The 13,291-nt window shown below is 40.6% G+C and overlaps 3 protein-coding genes across 3 annotated transcripts; 2 read left to right on the forward strand and 1 right to left on the reverse strand.

Moving 5' to 3' along the window:
- Positions 1 to 7,066: 7,066 nt before the first annotated feature.
- LOC143529694 (uncharacterized) lies at positions 7,067 to 7,816 on the forward strand. Its single transcript, XM_077025429.1, has 2 exons — positions 7,067 to 7,088; positions 7,141 to 7,816. The coding sequence occupies exons 1-2, from the start codon at positions 7,067 to 7,069 to the stop codon at positions 7,779 to 7,781; spliced, it is 663 nt and encodes a 220-aa protein (XP_076881544.1). The 3' UTR covers positions 7,782 to 7,816.
- Positions 7,817 to 7,864: 48 nt separating this feature from the next.
- LOC143529695 (protein TRM32-like) lies at positions 7,865 to 8,530 on the reverse strand. The gene has a single exon (XM_077025430.1). The coding sequence runs from the start codon at positions 8,528 to 8,530 to the stop codon at positions 7,865 to 7,867; it is 666 nt and encodes a 221-aa protein (XP_076881545.1).
- Positions 8,531 to 11,303: 2,773 nt separating this feature from the next.
- Positions 11,304 to 12,299, forward strand: LOC143529696 (tropinone reductase-like 3). Its single transcript, XM_077025431.1, has 5 exons — positions 11,304 to 11,483; positions 11,563 to 11,697; positions 11,760 to 11,885; positions 11,971 to 12,072; positions 12,150 to 12,299. The coding sequence occupies exons 1-5, from the start codon at positions 11,304 to 11,306 to the stop codon at positions 12,297 to 12,299; spliced, it is 693 nt and encodes a 230-aa protein (XP_076881546.1).
- The last annotated feature ends 992 nt before the right edge of the window (positions 12,300 to 13,291 follow it).

A 13,291-nucleotide genomic window follows, 5' to 3' on the forward strand; every position in this document is an offset into this window, starting at 1 on the left:
ATCCGCATTGGGTTTCTGTCGGATCGCTGGGGCTTTTGGCCATGGCAGTTTTTCCGTGGCAAATATCTCCGTGACGCTCTTGGTGAGTGGCGTCCAACGGTTTTTCCGGTTCGAAGGGTGCGTGTTGTCCCTTCCGCCAACCAGAGGGCGAGAGCTTGAGGGGGTGTCAAAGTTTATCCTTGACTGCCAAATACCTTGCCGCCTCTTTTTGTTTAGCCGGGCGGTTCTCACATTGTTCTCCCTTGTCCTCTGCGTGTAGAGGTTTGTATTCTGGGGGAGATCTCTTCCCAGCTGTTTCTCCGTTTCGGCAAAGCGTTTGGCTGCCGTCATTATGGCATCCCACGTGGATGGCATGCCATCTTTACCCGTCAGAGTGCGGATGAGTTCTGGGTATTCAGCGCCCTGAATGAAAGCGGCGCGAACGAGGTCTTCACTGATGTTGCCCAGACTCAGCTTCTTGGAGTTGAAGCGGGTGATGAAGTCCAGTAAGGATTCATCCTCTTCTCTCACACAGTTGAGGATCGTCCACTGCTCCTCAGTGTGCTTCCTCTGTTGACTAAACTGTTGACTGAACTTGTTCTGGAAGTCTGCCCAGTCATAAATGTGGTGGACCGGTAAACGGTCGAACCATGCTCTGGCTGCTCCTACCAGAGTCATCTGGAACATGTAGCACCACGTGGGTTCCGTCCAGTTACTGACGGTTGCCCCCGCAATGAACCTGTTCAGATGGTCATCTGGGTCAGATATACCATCGTATGTGCCAATATTGGACATTTGTTTGGCACTCCTCGGGGCGATTGCTTCTGCAATGTCCCTTGCAAATTTTGACCTTCCTGCGTTTGTGGCAGTAGGTCTAAAGGCCTTGGAGAAGTCACGCGAGCTTTTTTCCGTGACTGGTTGGAATGCTTCCCCAAAATTCCTTTTTGGCTGGGGATCCGTTTCCTTACGCTTCCCTTTCGCCCTATGGCGAGGGTTCGCGTCGGTGTCGGAATCTTCCCTCTCGGCGTCCGAGTACTCGTACTCACTACTCATGTTGAGGTGCTGGCGAGTACTACCGAATTCCTCAGCTTGTTGGACTGAACGCAAGCGTTCGTCCAATTCAGCCTGAAATTCTCTTTGACGTGCCTCGGCCCATGCCTTCACTTGATCAAGTGTTTGGCGAGGGGTTCGAGTTCGTTTTTCCAGCTGGGCATCAGTGAATCCCAGTGGAATATTTACTCCACTTGCCCCTACATGAGTGACTGGGGTAGTGTTCGTAAAATGTACTTCACTTGCCCCAGCTTGGGTGGCTGGGGTAGTGTTTGTAAACATTGTGTTGCCGGTGTTTACCCCAGTGGCTGGGGTTGTGGTTACCGGAATTTCTCTAGTCATCTTGGAAGTTTTGAAAAACTGGAGAAAGATGTAGTTCTAGCTTTATGCACGGATGGCGCCAATGAAGAAACACTAAGTGACCCCGGGCAGATTATAGGTAATCTGGGGGCTAAGTAATGTTTCCCACGAAGGTTAGGTCCAGCAGAGTAAGTTGTACTTCAGGGAACCTGCAAAACAGACACCGTAAGCTCGTCACTGAGAAGGGGGGGGGTTCCTCCTTGTGACCACCCTCCGGCGTGAGAATCAGTCTATATTGCTCTTTGAATATAAAAGTATATGAATACTATTAGAGCAGTTATCAAGTAAGTTATACGAGATAGTAGATGATGAAATGATAATACCATTTGCTGTCTTTTATAGCCGAAGGTGGGTTTCCAAGGGGTTTAGCCGGCCCAACACGCTACCAACTGTAACCTATGCACGTGCCCTACCTGTGAGTGGTGGATAGGTAGCGGCTGACACAGAGCAGGCGTGCCGTGCACTCTTCGTCTTCTACCAACTGCAGGCTAGGCACGTGGTCTGGCAGGAGTTGGTGGGCAGGCGGCGGCTATTGGTCACAGTGCTGTGGCGTGCTGTCTGCCACGCTGCTGTCAGTGAGCTGTCGCATTCTTGGTCAGATCTTTTGTCTTTACCTCGTCAGGTATCACGCAAAAGATCCTCCATCATACGGACTGGCCCATTTTGGCGGGAGTTTTCCCCCTCCCGCCTTTGCTCATTCTTTCAGGTGACACTGAATATTTGTAAGTGTTAAGCCTTATGCGTGTAGCTATGCTGTGCGGGTAGCCTTCCCTGATGGCTTGTATCCGCAACTGCGGGAACAGGCGGGTTACTTTACCATTGGGAGGCTTTTCCCTGCGTATGCAGCTTGCATACTGCGCGTAGGCTTCTCTGAGCATGGTGGGTCCTGCGGGAGTAGATGGTCTTTGCGCAGACATCCCTGTTCAAGGTGAGTCATGCGGGACCAACTGAGCCCTGCTGGGACCTACCTCTTCAACCAACTTACAAACTACCAACAGAAATGCAGGAAATCGAGGCCGTTAAGAATGAGGAGGATGACCAGGTTCATTGAACTTACAATTCGACGTATATTAAATGTTTAAGGGGTTGTTTAGTAAATTGGTAATTTTGCAAATATGTTTATAGACCTCAAAGTTTCACAACACTTTTTGTACTTTCCGTTGCTTTAAGTTAGACACCAACGGGCCACAGACTCACGCCATGCCTCGGTAAAAATGGGGTGTGAAGTTCGCACTCTCTTCTATGATTTGGACTTATATTAAATTATGTGTAGTGGGTTGACGCCTCATTATACTTGTATTTTTGTTATTGGTTTAGGAATTAAATACACACATTTTCAAGCATCTTGCGTTTGAGCCCGTTAACACACTCACGCCCAAAGTGGCTCAAGGTCTTGGTGCTCACCATGAGATGGTGTTTAATGCCCTTGCAAATCTGATGTGGCATGGGGCACTAAAACATAACACTTGGTCTTGATGGGAAATTTAGAAAAGAATTTCTCAAGTATATATTAATAGTGGGACAGTTGATAGATGTAAAATGATGGTATATGAGAATGTAACACATACTTAAACTCATATTTACTGAACCTCCAAAGAGTTTTCTACAAGTAATGGATGATTACTCAGTTGTTGCTTTTTGGTTAATTGATAATGCCACATCAAAATGAAATCCGAACCATAATTTTTTGTTAACTGCTTATGGCTTATGGCTTAACCAAGCCATCAACTAATTGTTTGATTCGGTTAACTCGGCTATTTGTTCACCCCTACCCTAATCATATAGAAAAAAAACTTACTATGTCATGTCTTCCTTTGAAAAGTACAACACACAAATCACATTATTAAAATACTAACCGATAAATAATCTAATACAATAATCCCTTATCATACATTAGATATGTGACTTTCTACACCCTTCGATTTTAAAAAACACGCGAGAAAACTTCTTCGTCTCCTTACTTAGGGTTGAAATTTATCATCGCCGTTCAAGCTTTGAACTAATTCTCCAAGTGATCGATCTCTTTCCATATCAATTCATGTTTCAGCGATGAGTGATTCGTGCCTCAATCATCCCTAGGTTAACTTTTTTGAAATTGATACATGAAATCATATCACATGATATCGAAATCATCAATCTGGATCTTCAATCGAATCAATTTTGACTTGAGCATAAATGGTTTTTAACATTTAAAGTATTAGGGTTTAAACTTGAATGTTTTAGGTTTTGAAGACAATAAGATTTCAAGTCTAAACCTTTATTGTATTGATTGATAAGTTGTTCTGATTACTTGATTACAAATAACCCCTATTTATAACCATACAATTACTTGTTAGACAAGAATAGGAGAAAAACTAACTCAAAAACCCCTAGGTTTGTAAGTACGACAACTAGGTCCCCACACTTACGCAAGATTACACTAACATGTTTTATCCTTGAACGTTTTTGCGTACATAATGTACGCTAAACGATTGTTGTACGTTAACTCACCCCAACCTATGATAATATAAAAGTTAAGGATTACAGATACCATACCAGTCAAACTCATTAAAGATCAACACTAGAATAAAACCAGTAGGCTGTCCACATAAGGGTGTTTGTGGGTAAGCCCCTTGTTGATGTGGAGACGCTAGAGGTGTACAAAATCGTATTTTTTTTTTTTGCAAATCGAACTGGCTTGGTTTTTGCATATTCAAAACTGGTTTCAGTCAAATCAGTTCGGTTTAGAAACCGATTTAAATATATAAGTAGCCAAACTAATCCGGACCAATTTAGGTCAGTTTTAAACTGATTTAAGACAAGAAAACTGGTTTGATTTACAGATATTGAACTCCTAACCATTTTACCACCCCGTTAAAACGGAAATCACTTATAAAAAAAACCAAATTAATAAAAACCTAGAACAGAATAAAAAAGACAGAATTACAGAAATTGTCCTTTATGTTTACACCAAATTTCAGTGGTTGTCCTTTATCTTTAAAAGTAACATAAATTGTCCTTTACGTTTCCAAATGTTACATCGTTTGTCCTTTAGCCCTAACCCAGTTAGTTTTTATCGTTAAATCTGGTCATGTGCCTTGCACATGAGGGTAAATTGGTCATTTTACCCGCTTATTAAAATAACATTTTTCTAAATAAAAGAATGCATCTCTCTCTCTCTTCCTTTCATACACCACCACCAACCCATCACCACCACCACCACCACCATCTTCTCCGGTGAACCACCACCACCATCTTCTCCGGCGAGCCACCACAACCACCAACCAACCCACCGTTTTTTCTCTCTCTCTTTCTAAAAACATTAAACATGCCACTTTCTCTTTCTTTGAAACTCTCTCTCTCTCTCTCTCTCTCTCTCTCTCTCCCTCTTTATCCCTACCTGCAAATCATCAACCACCAACAAAACCGTGACTTCACAGCAAAATCAAACGGAACCATCGATCTCTTTTAGTTTTCTTTATGGAAATCGGAAGTTGGAAGCTTTAGGTTGTTGAAATTGGGGTCGGGTAATCGAAGCTCTAATTGAATCGAAAACGAACTGTCTATTCAATAAGGTGTTGATGTTGTTGTGAAGATTGTTCCCCTATGTGACCAGAGCCAACATATTAAGCGAATTAGAGACGGTATTTGGTACCACCTGCCACGCCATCTGCTTCCCTTATGTGACCAGATCCACCGCCAGATCTGTCGCCACAAACCCTAGAATTTGGGGATTTGTTTAGAGATTACTAAACCGAGTCTCCGAGCCCTAACGTGCCGGAGCTGTGGGCTTGCGACTTGCTGCAATGTGGCGCCCGAGGTTGGTGGTGGCAGAGGTGGTGTGAGGTGATAGGCGTGGTGATGGTGGTGTTTATATGCGGTTATGGAGGTTGCCGGAGGTCCGACGGTTATGGAGGTCAACTTGGGTTTGTGGCAGAAAGATAGAGACGAAGAGAGAAAGAGAGAGAGAGAGAGATATCTTTATATGATATATATTTATATATTATATTTTAGTTTATTTAATTTTGTTAAGTAAATAGGTTGATTGACAATTTTGCCCTCATGTGCAAGACATGTGACCTGACTTAATGAGTAATACTAACTGTGTTAGGGCCAAGGGACAACCGATGTAACATTTGGAGACGTAAAGAACAATTTATATTACTTTTAAAGATAAATGTAAACAATTTCTATAATTAGCATGAGAGAGAGTTAAGTCAGGTGAATGCTCATTGTGATGTGATCTATCTATCTATCAAAACTCTACTACAGCCATGGCTCCATCATCAAGAGTGGTAGTGATCCCCGTTCAGACGTTAATCCTCACCGTCGCCGTGTTTCTTATCTTCATACTTTCATCACTCTCCTCCTAATCCTTCATCATGCTCTTGTCCCGTGCTCAACAGCTCCAGGATCTCATCCAGTATGTTACATATTTACTTTTCAATTATAACTTACCGGAATTGGATCCAACACAAATGAAATTAACGTTCTAACTGTGAGAATCAGGTAGTCTAATTATATATACAACATAGTGTAATTATAGTATAGTGTAATTACACTACGATGTATTTACATAATTAAACTACTTGTATATATAATTACTCTACCTGATTCTCACAGTTAGCACGTTAATTTCATTTGTACGCTAACTTTCCCCATAACTTACCAGTGAGAATCTTAGGGTACAATATTATGCAATTAGGGCTAAATAAAAGGTTAGGATAGTTTAGTTTAGACCGAAACTAATTAACAGAATCGGTATAACAGGAATCGGTAGGTTCGGGACCGATTTGTAATCCTCTCTCCTGAAACGAATTCCATACAACCGAAAACTGGCCAACAAAACTCCGTCTGTCGAGATTAGTAATCTAATCATGTATTGTACTCAATGAACTTCATTATCATCATCGTACTCAAGTATATCTCACAAATAGCAAGGCTATGGTAGAGTAAGATGTAGACAGACTTACATCTACCCCGTAGGAATAGAGGGGCTGCTTCCAATGAGACCCCCGGCTCGATAGTAGTTTTGCATTAAACCTTGGACATAAGGCACATAGCACTCAATCATCAGCCGATTGGTGCATGTACTCTTGTATTTCGGCTATCAGGCTACATGATGCCTGATTTACCTTCCGCCACTTTTAACGTTATTTTCATGAAATTAATAAAATAACGCCAAAATTAGTGCAATTTCACTTTTGCCCTCCCGAGGGCCCACACATATATACACTGTATGCGCACACCGCAAACAGGGCGTATAATGGGCATTCATTTTTACACTCGTGCTTAGGATCTCATCAAGTGAATTCCATCTCTTCATGTTTTGTTTGTAATTTTGTTTCAGTTTTATGAATCACAACTTGTTTTGTCGAGACTAGTGATATGATCATGTATTGTACTTGCCCTAGATCATGAATAAGGGTTTAAATCAACTTTTCCTATTCTATACAATATGAATATTAGGCTTTAAGTTTCAGTATTGATTTTTAGTTTATTTAGTTTGTTATTTGAATTTGATTTCTAGAGCAGTTTGTCAACTAGGGGTACATAGTGTTCGAATGGGACTCGAAAAACTTGAAATTTGATTCAGTTCGGGTTCAGTAATAGCATTTGAATCCAGCTTCCCAATTTCAAAACTAGAAGAGAATACGAAATTCGATTCGTTGAACACCCCTATCTGACAGTATTTATCATGGCCCTAATTGAGCAGAATGGTATTTGAATATCAAATGTACAATGCTAACTCTAAAAAGTGATTATCAACAGGTACAAAGGAATATCACACAGCAAAGAATCACACGTCATTACCATGCCCAGGTGAACTCCTAGTAGAAGAGCACCACAGCAACTATGGTGAGCCATGGGCTGGCGGTCGAGACGTTTTTGAATTTCTTGCACAATCTTCCCAAATTACCCCTGACTCACGAGTTCTGGAGATTGGTTGCGGGACCCTTCGGGTGGGGTTACATTTCATTCACTACTTAATGCCAGAACACTTCCATTGCCTTGAAAGAGACGAGCTTTCTCTCATGGCTGCATTTAGGTATGAACTCCCTGCCAACGGGTTGCTTCACAAACGGCCTTTGATTGTTAAAGGTGAAGATATGGATTTTAAAAGATTTGGGTCGGGGGTTACGTATGATTTAATATATGCTTGTGCTGTGTTTCTTCATATGCCTGATAAACCTGTCTGGGTTGGGTTAGAAAGATTGGTTAGTAAATTGAAACCTTTAGATGGAAGAATATTCGTGTCGCATAACGTGAAGTTTTGTTCAAGATTGGGTGGGGATGAGTGCAGTAAGCGGCTTAAAAGTTTAGGACTTGAATATATGGGAAAACATACACATGATAGTTTACTTTTTAATCATTATGAGATTTGGTTCGAGTTTAGAAGGTTTCAAGTGTAATTTCTTTCGGATCAATGTAAAATTCTTTTTGTCAAGTGTTTGATAATTGATATTAGTATTTAATATATATATAGATTGGTCCTTTACATCAATAACAGATCATCAAAAACAAGCTCATCTAACAGATCATCCATAAGCAGCTCTTCAAGTTCAATACCTACAAACTCTGCATCAGCTTGAAGGTTCATCCAACCGCTCCCTTTGGCCAAATCACGGCTCACTATATCATCTAATGACGGTTGGAACTCGGGTTTCCAACTTAAGTACATGTTAACAACATCCCATACTTGTTCTAGAACACGACACCCTACAGGCATAGGGCTGACCTTCGACCGGTAAGTCAATGCATGTGGGCAATAAGTGTACGTCTTACCATGAATCTCCAGTAACGCCTCGTTGATTAGATCGAAGAGAAGAAGATGATGGTCGTTGATAATCTTTTGAACAACTTCCTCGTCCTTCATGGAATCCAAGTCTTCTAGAAGTTTGTTTTGAAGGAGACTGGTTTCTACTTCCTCAAATAACAACGGGTCGATTGGTTGGTAACTAGAATACCATTCTCCAAGGAGCGCGTTCTTTAGAAAGCCAGATTTATCCAACACTTGTTTTACGAATTGGAATTCAGGGTTATCTTTAACTGACTCTAGATCCAAGTGTAAACATCTGTTTTTAATCATGTGCGTGTTCGGTCGTTTGTCATCAAGATCATTTATAGAGAATGTGTACGGTTTGTTTTCAACTGCAGCCATCAATGTAGATGGTTAGATATATATATATATATATATAAAACTGAAACTTGATATTTTTAGAGTTAAGGGAGAGTACCTTCCATTGGTGAGTTGGGTATGCTCAAAGAAGACGAGTCGAATACTGAATCTTGCGTTGACCAGTCAATCTCAGAACGAGGGGTTTCTTTTTCAACTTCCAGGTTTTCATCAAGCTCATAACCAGAAGTTGACGTTAACATATCTTCTTCGTTGTACTCCAATGTATCTTGGTTAACTTCTAGGTTTTGGGGATCACTCGTATGCTCAGAACCCGAGTTATCTTCTTCTTGATGATCCAAAGTATTTTGGTCAACTGCAGAGTTCTTGGCTACCTGCTTTTCGTTTTCATTGCTTAGTTTCTCATCAGAAACCTTTTTGAACATTCCAAGAATTTCATTAAAAGGCTTATCGTTCTCAGCTTGAATAACGACACGAGGCTCCTCTTCTTCAACCACATGATTTTGGTGATCGTTTTGCTCTTGAGTATCATGACTAAAAATATGTTCTTGACTGTCCCCATTGTTCTCAACCGAACTAGTTTCAGACTGATCATTATGATGGTTGATTTTTTCATGATAACTTGATGCATCTGTATCCGATCCTGGATTTTCGTTTAAACCCTCATCATCTTTCTCAATTAATTTGGTTTCCTGCTTGCCTAACACGTTTCTTCTTTCCGGATATAATAAACGATCCGTTGATCTCTGATCATTAGATATGTTTAAAGGTGTGTCCATAGTGGGTTTAACCGGAAACTCTTGGTTATGCTCAAAGTCATAGGGACTAATATTAGGTAACGAACGCATTCGTCTATGTGTTTTGCGACCACCAGCCACAAACAGCTTTGGTTTATGATCATTATTATGATGCTGCATGAAATTTCCATCTCGGGTTGATGTTTGGCTTAGTAACTTACGGTACTTGCTCATGGATTCACTGCTGGAAGATGTTTTGTTAAGGTGTGATTTAGATTTATCAGAAGACGCGTGTTTACTCGTTTTAAGCTTGTCAGGGCCCACTTTTTTTGGATCTTTGGAAGATTTCCGACCACCATACGGGACCTTGTGAAAAACCGCATCCATAAGAATCCTACGCTTCTCCTTTCTAGCATCGACTTTGATGACCAAACCGATCTTTTGTTTAAGAGTTTTCGATTGATTTGCGGTTTGCTTTTTGCTATCCTTTTGGGAAGTTGCGGGTGCGGTAGTTCTAAAAGATTCCGGTCTTGTTAACATTGGTTTTGGACATCCGACTCCTTGGTTCATAGGTAGAATGAACTTGTCCTTTGTCGTCTGGATGTCTTTAAGCTCTTTCAACTTATGTTTAAGTTCTTGTAACTCGGAGTCTCGGGTTTTTGTTTTGGTAGCGAGTAACGGGAAGGACAAGGATTTTGTTAGTCCAGTGTTTTTGGACTCCGTCCGAGCTGGCTTTTTGTCCTGAATACGTACAGCCGCTTGTTGTTTCAAGTAACTGACGGTTAACATGGCTGTACACATGTCGCATTTTCTCTTCCTTTTGATGGTTGCTGGACTTTGACAGGTGGAGGGGTTGTTTTTCTTTTTTGGTGAACTTGTGGGTGACCGCCGCCATTGGTGCTTCCCCCTTCGTTTCGCCATTTCACTCGAGATAAGAGATCTGATTCTAAATTTCTTCGAACGCGTTTCTGCACTTTCTTGCTCATTGATCTGCAAATATGTGTATAGAACCAGTCAATCAATCAAACAAGGTTAGCTAGAACTAGGGCTGTAGCTCGATTTTGAAGTTAAACGAGATTGCGATCGAGCCGAGCCTAGATCGATTTTGGCTCGGTTACAAAAATGAGCCAACTCACCTCAGGGTGTTTCAAATCAAGTTTCTTTAGCTAGTTTTATTCGAGCTTTTATCGAGCGAGCCACGAGCCCGAGCTTCGAGCCTCGAGCTTTTTGAACAGCCCTAGCTAGAAAATGCATGTTACTTACCTTGGGGGGTTTGTTTTTTTTAGAATCACGGTGAACTACTTCGGGCGGTTGAGGTGGTTGACTCGTGCTGGCGGTGGGTTCGCTGGTCCCGCCTTCTGCAAAATTCTTGAAACGTAAAACTTTTTCCAGGAAACGAGTTTTCAAAAAAATAAGTTGAAATGAAACAATGGATACCTATAGCATGCTTTCCGGAACCGTCAATGGCATGCTTTCCGGAACCATGCCTCTTATTAGGCAGCAGTTTTACATTCTGCCATCGGTGGCGACGATTAAGTGCATCGAGTATTTTATTCACGCATCCGGAATTACCATTATTTTGTAAGGAAACTTTAGATGAATGCGACCGCACGTGCTTTCCCATTTCATTAATGATGATGATGATGATCAAAATCTAGTCCAAAACAAACACATTTTAACCATTGTAAACATAACAATCAACAATGTATTAATGTAGGATGAATAAGAGAAACATATGTTATACTTTTATATGTTATTAGGCAGAAGAAATTGATCTTTTGATGAACAAAGTTTGAAACAAAATAAATGAATGGGATTGGATGGGATGGAGAACTCCGTTCATCTAGATGCAAGCATGTTAGGATTCATCAAGAGTCAAACAGAGTTATGGTTTGAGAGTTGTAATCAGTTTTTCGAGTTATATTTTCTGATTAATATAAACGAGAGTTAGTCGTTTGCTTCGTGTTTTATTATCGATCGGGACTTGACTTACTGCAATCAATTTAGTCAACCTAGTAAATTAGTAATTATAACTTGAAAAGCAACATGTAGAATGTTTCATGGAACTCTTATGCGAAAATCCTAGTGATAAATTTGACTTCAAACATATAATCAATTGTCAGAAAAACGTCGACGAGGCGGTGAAAAAGCTCAAAGCACAAGGAGTAGAAGTGTTGGGGATGGTTTTCCATGTTTCTAGTGCTCAACAAAGAAAGAATCTCATTGAACAGACAGTTCAGGTGAAAATGATTTTGACCATTAATAAGTAGATAATTATAAGCCGGCTATGTGTAATAATGTTTACCTTTGTGGACACAGAAATATGGAAAAATAGATGTAGTAGTGTCCAATGCAGCTGCAAACCCGTCAGTTAACGCCATTCTCGACATCCAGGAATCGGCCCTTGACAAGATTTGGGAAATCAATGTCAAAAGTTCTATATTGCTTCTTAAGGTAAACTGATCTCAGCTTCTTTCTGTAAACTTTTGTTTTTAATCTTTGAAATGATTTGGCAGGATGCATCTCCGCACTTAACCAAAGGCTCGGCTATTGTTTTCGTATCATCTATAAGTGCTTACCAACCTCCGCCCGGCATGGCCATGTATGGTGCCACCAAGACCACTCTTCTTGGTCTTACCAAGGTGTTTAATATTATTATGATGTCATTGATGCTTAACATATATTAACTTGTTTGTTTTTATCATATCGATCACTTTGTGTACGTAGGCGCTTGCAAATGAGATGGCCCCACATACTCGTGTGAACTGTGTTGCACCAGGGACCGTACCCACACGCTTTGCACGTTTCCTTGTGGATAATGATAATATAGTAAGTGTCATCCTAATGATCATAGTTTAGATTTTGTATATGATGAAATTACTAATTGCATTGATTTGTGTTGTTAGAGAAAGTCTATTTTAGAAATGACAATGCTGAAGAGGCTCGGGACGGTGGAAGACATGGCTGCAGCCACCGCTTTCTTGGCGTCTGATGAAGCTTCATATATAACCGGTGAGACGGTTGTGGTTGCAGGAGGAATGACTTCTAGGCTGTAATGGTAGAAGTAAGTATTAATTTTGGATATTGTGACAAGCACAATGTTCTTCAAGCATCTTCATTGGTCGTTCAACGCGTTCTTTCGGGTTATCGTAGGAACTCACCCGTGTACTTGGTCTCTTTAACCTCTTTTAATCGTGACGTTTATGAATCAACGCCAATAATAACATCTGTTTTACCACGTCGTTGTTTAATATAACGTTATGCAGCCTATATAAGATAGTTTGGTCTAATGACAGTCTTATTTGTATTCAGAAGACGGGGGTTTGGGACCGAGGTCTAGGTTGAGCCTATATTGAGTTTCCAAGACTGGGTTAGGCTACCTTTTATAGGGGAGGTGTGTGCCGTGTGTAGGGCTATTCACAAGCCGAGTAGAACTGAGCGAAGGCTCGCTCGTTGTTTGGCTCGTTTACAACCGAACCGAACCAAACGACTGAAATTCGAACCGAGCAAAAATCGAAACGAGTCGGCTGAAATTCCACTCTAAAAATTTAAATAAGAGACAAGTTTGAAGACTGTAAATAATATATTTTGTAAACAAATTAATAGGTTTTAGATAAACGTGTAATAGATTGTAAATTTTTTATGAGAACTTCCAGTATTATGAGAACTTGAATCGAACAAATGAAACTATAAAATTGATGGAATAGAAAAAGTTTAAAATGGGTTTAAAAAGTTGAATACTTATATTTTACGTGTGTTGTCTATATATTTATACATTTGTTTATATATAATCATATATAAAATAAATTAAAAATATTCGAGTCGAACCAAACCGAGCATACCTTTGTTCGTTGCTTGGCTCGTTTACAAACCGAATCGAGCAGAGCAGCTCGTTTACAATCGAAGCATTTTCCGAACGAGCGGTTGAACAACCCTAGCCATGTGAGCCAGGTTAGGCCCAATGCGTCGGACCATTTTCGAACCTAAGCACAAGTATTAAGCCTTTTTATATTAACATCCTATCTATACTAATTAAAAAATGTGTTGC

The sequence above is a fragment of the Bidens hawaiensis genome, unplaced genomic scaffold (genome assembly GCF_021521415.1).
Source record: "Bidens hawaiensis isolate Kalapana, Puna unplaced genomic scaffold, B.hawaiensis_p1.1 tig00008655_1, whole genome shotgun sequence".
Lineage (NCBI taxonomy): Eukaryota > Viridiplantae > Streptophyta > Magnoliopsida > Asterales > Asteraceae > Bidens > Bidens hawaiensis.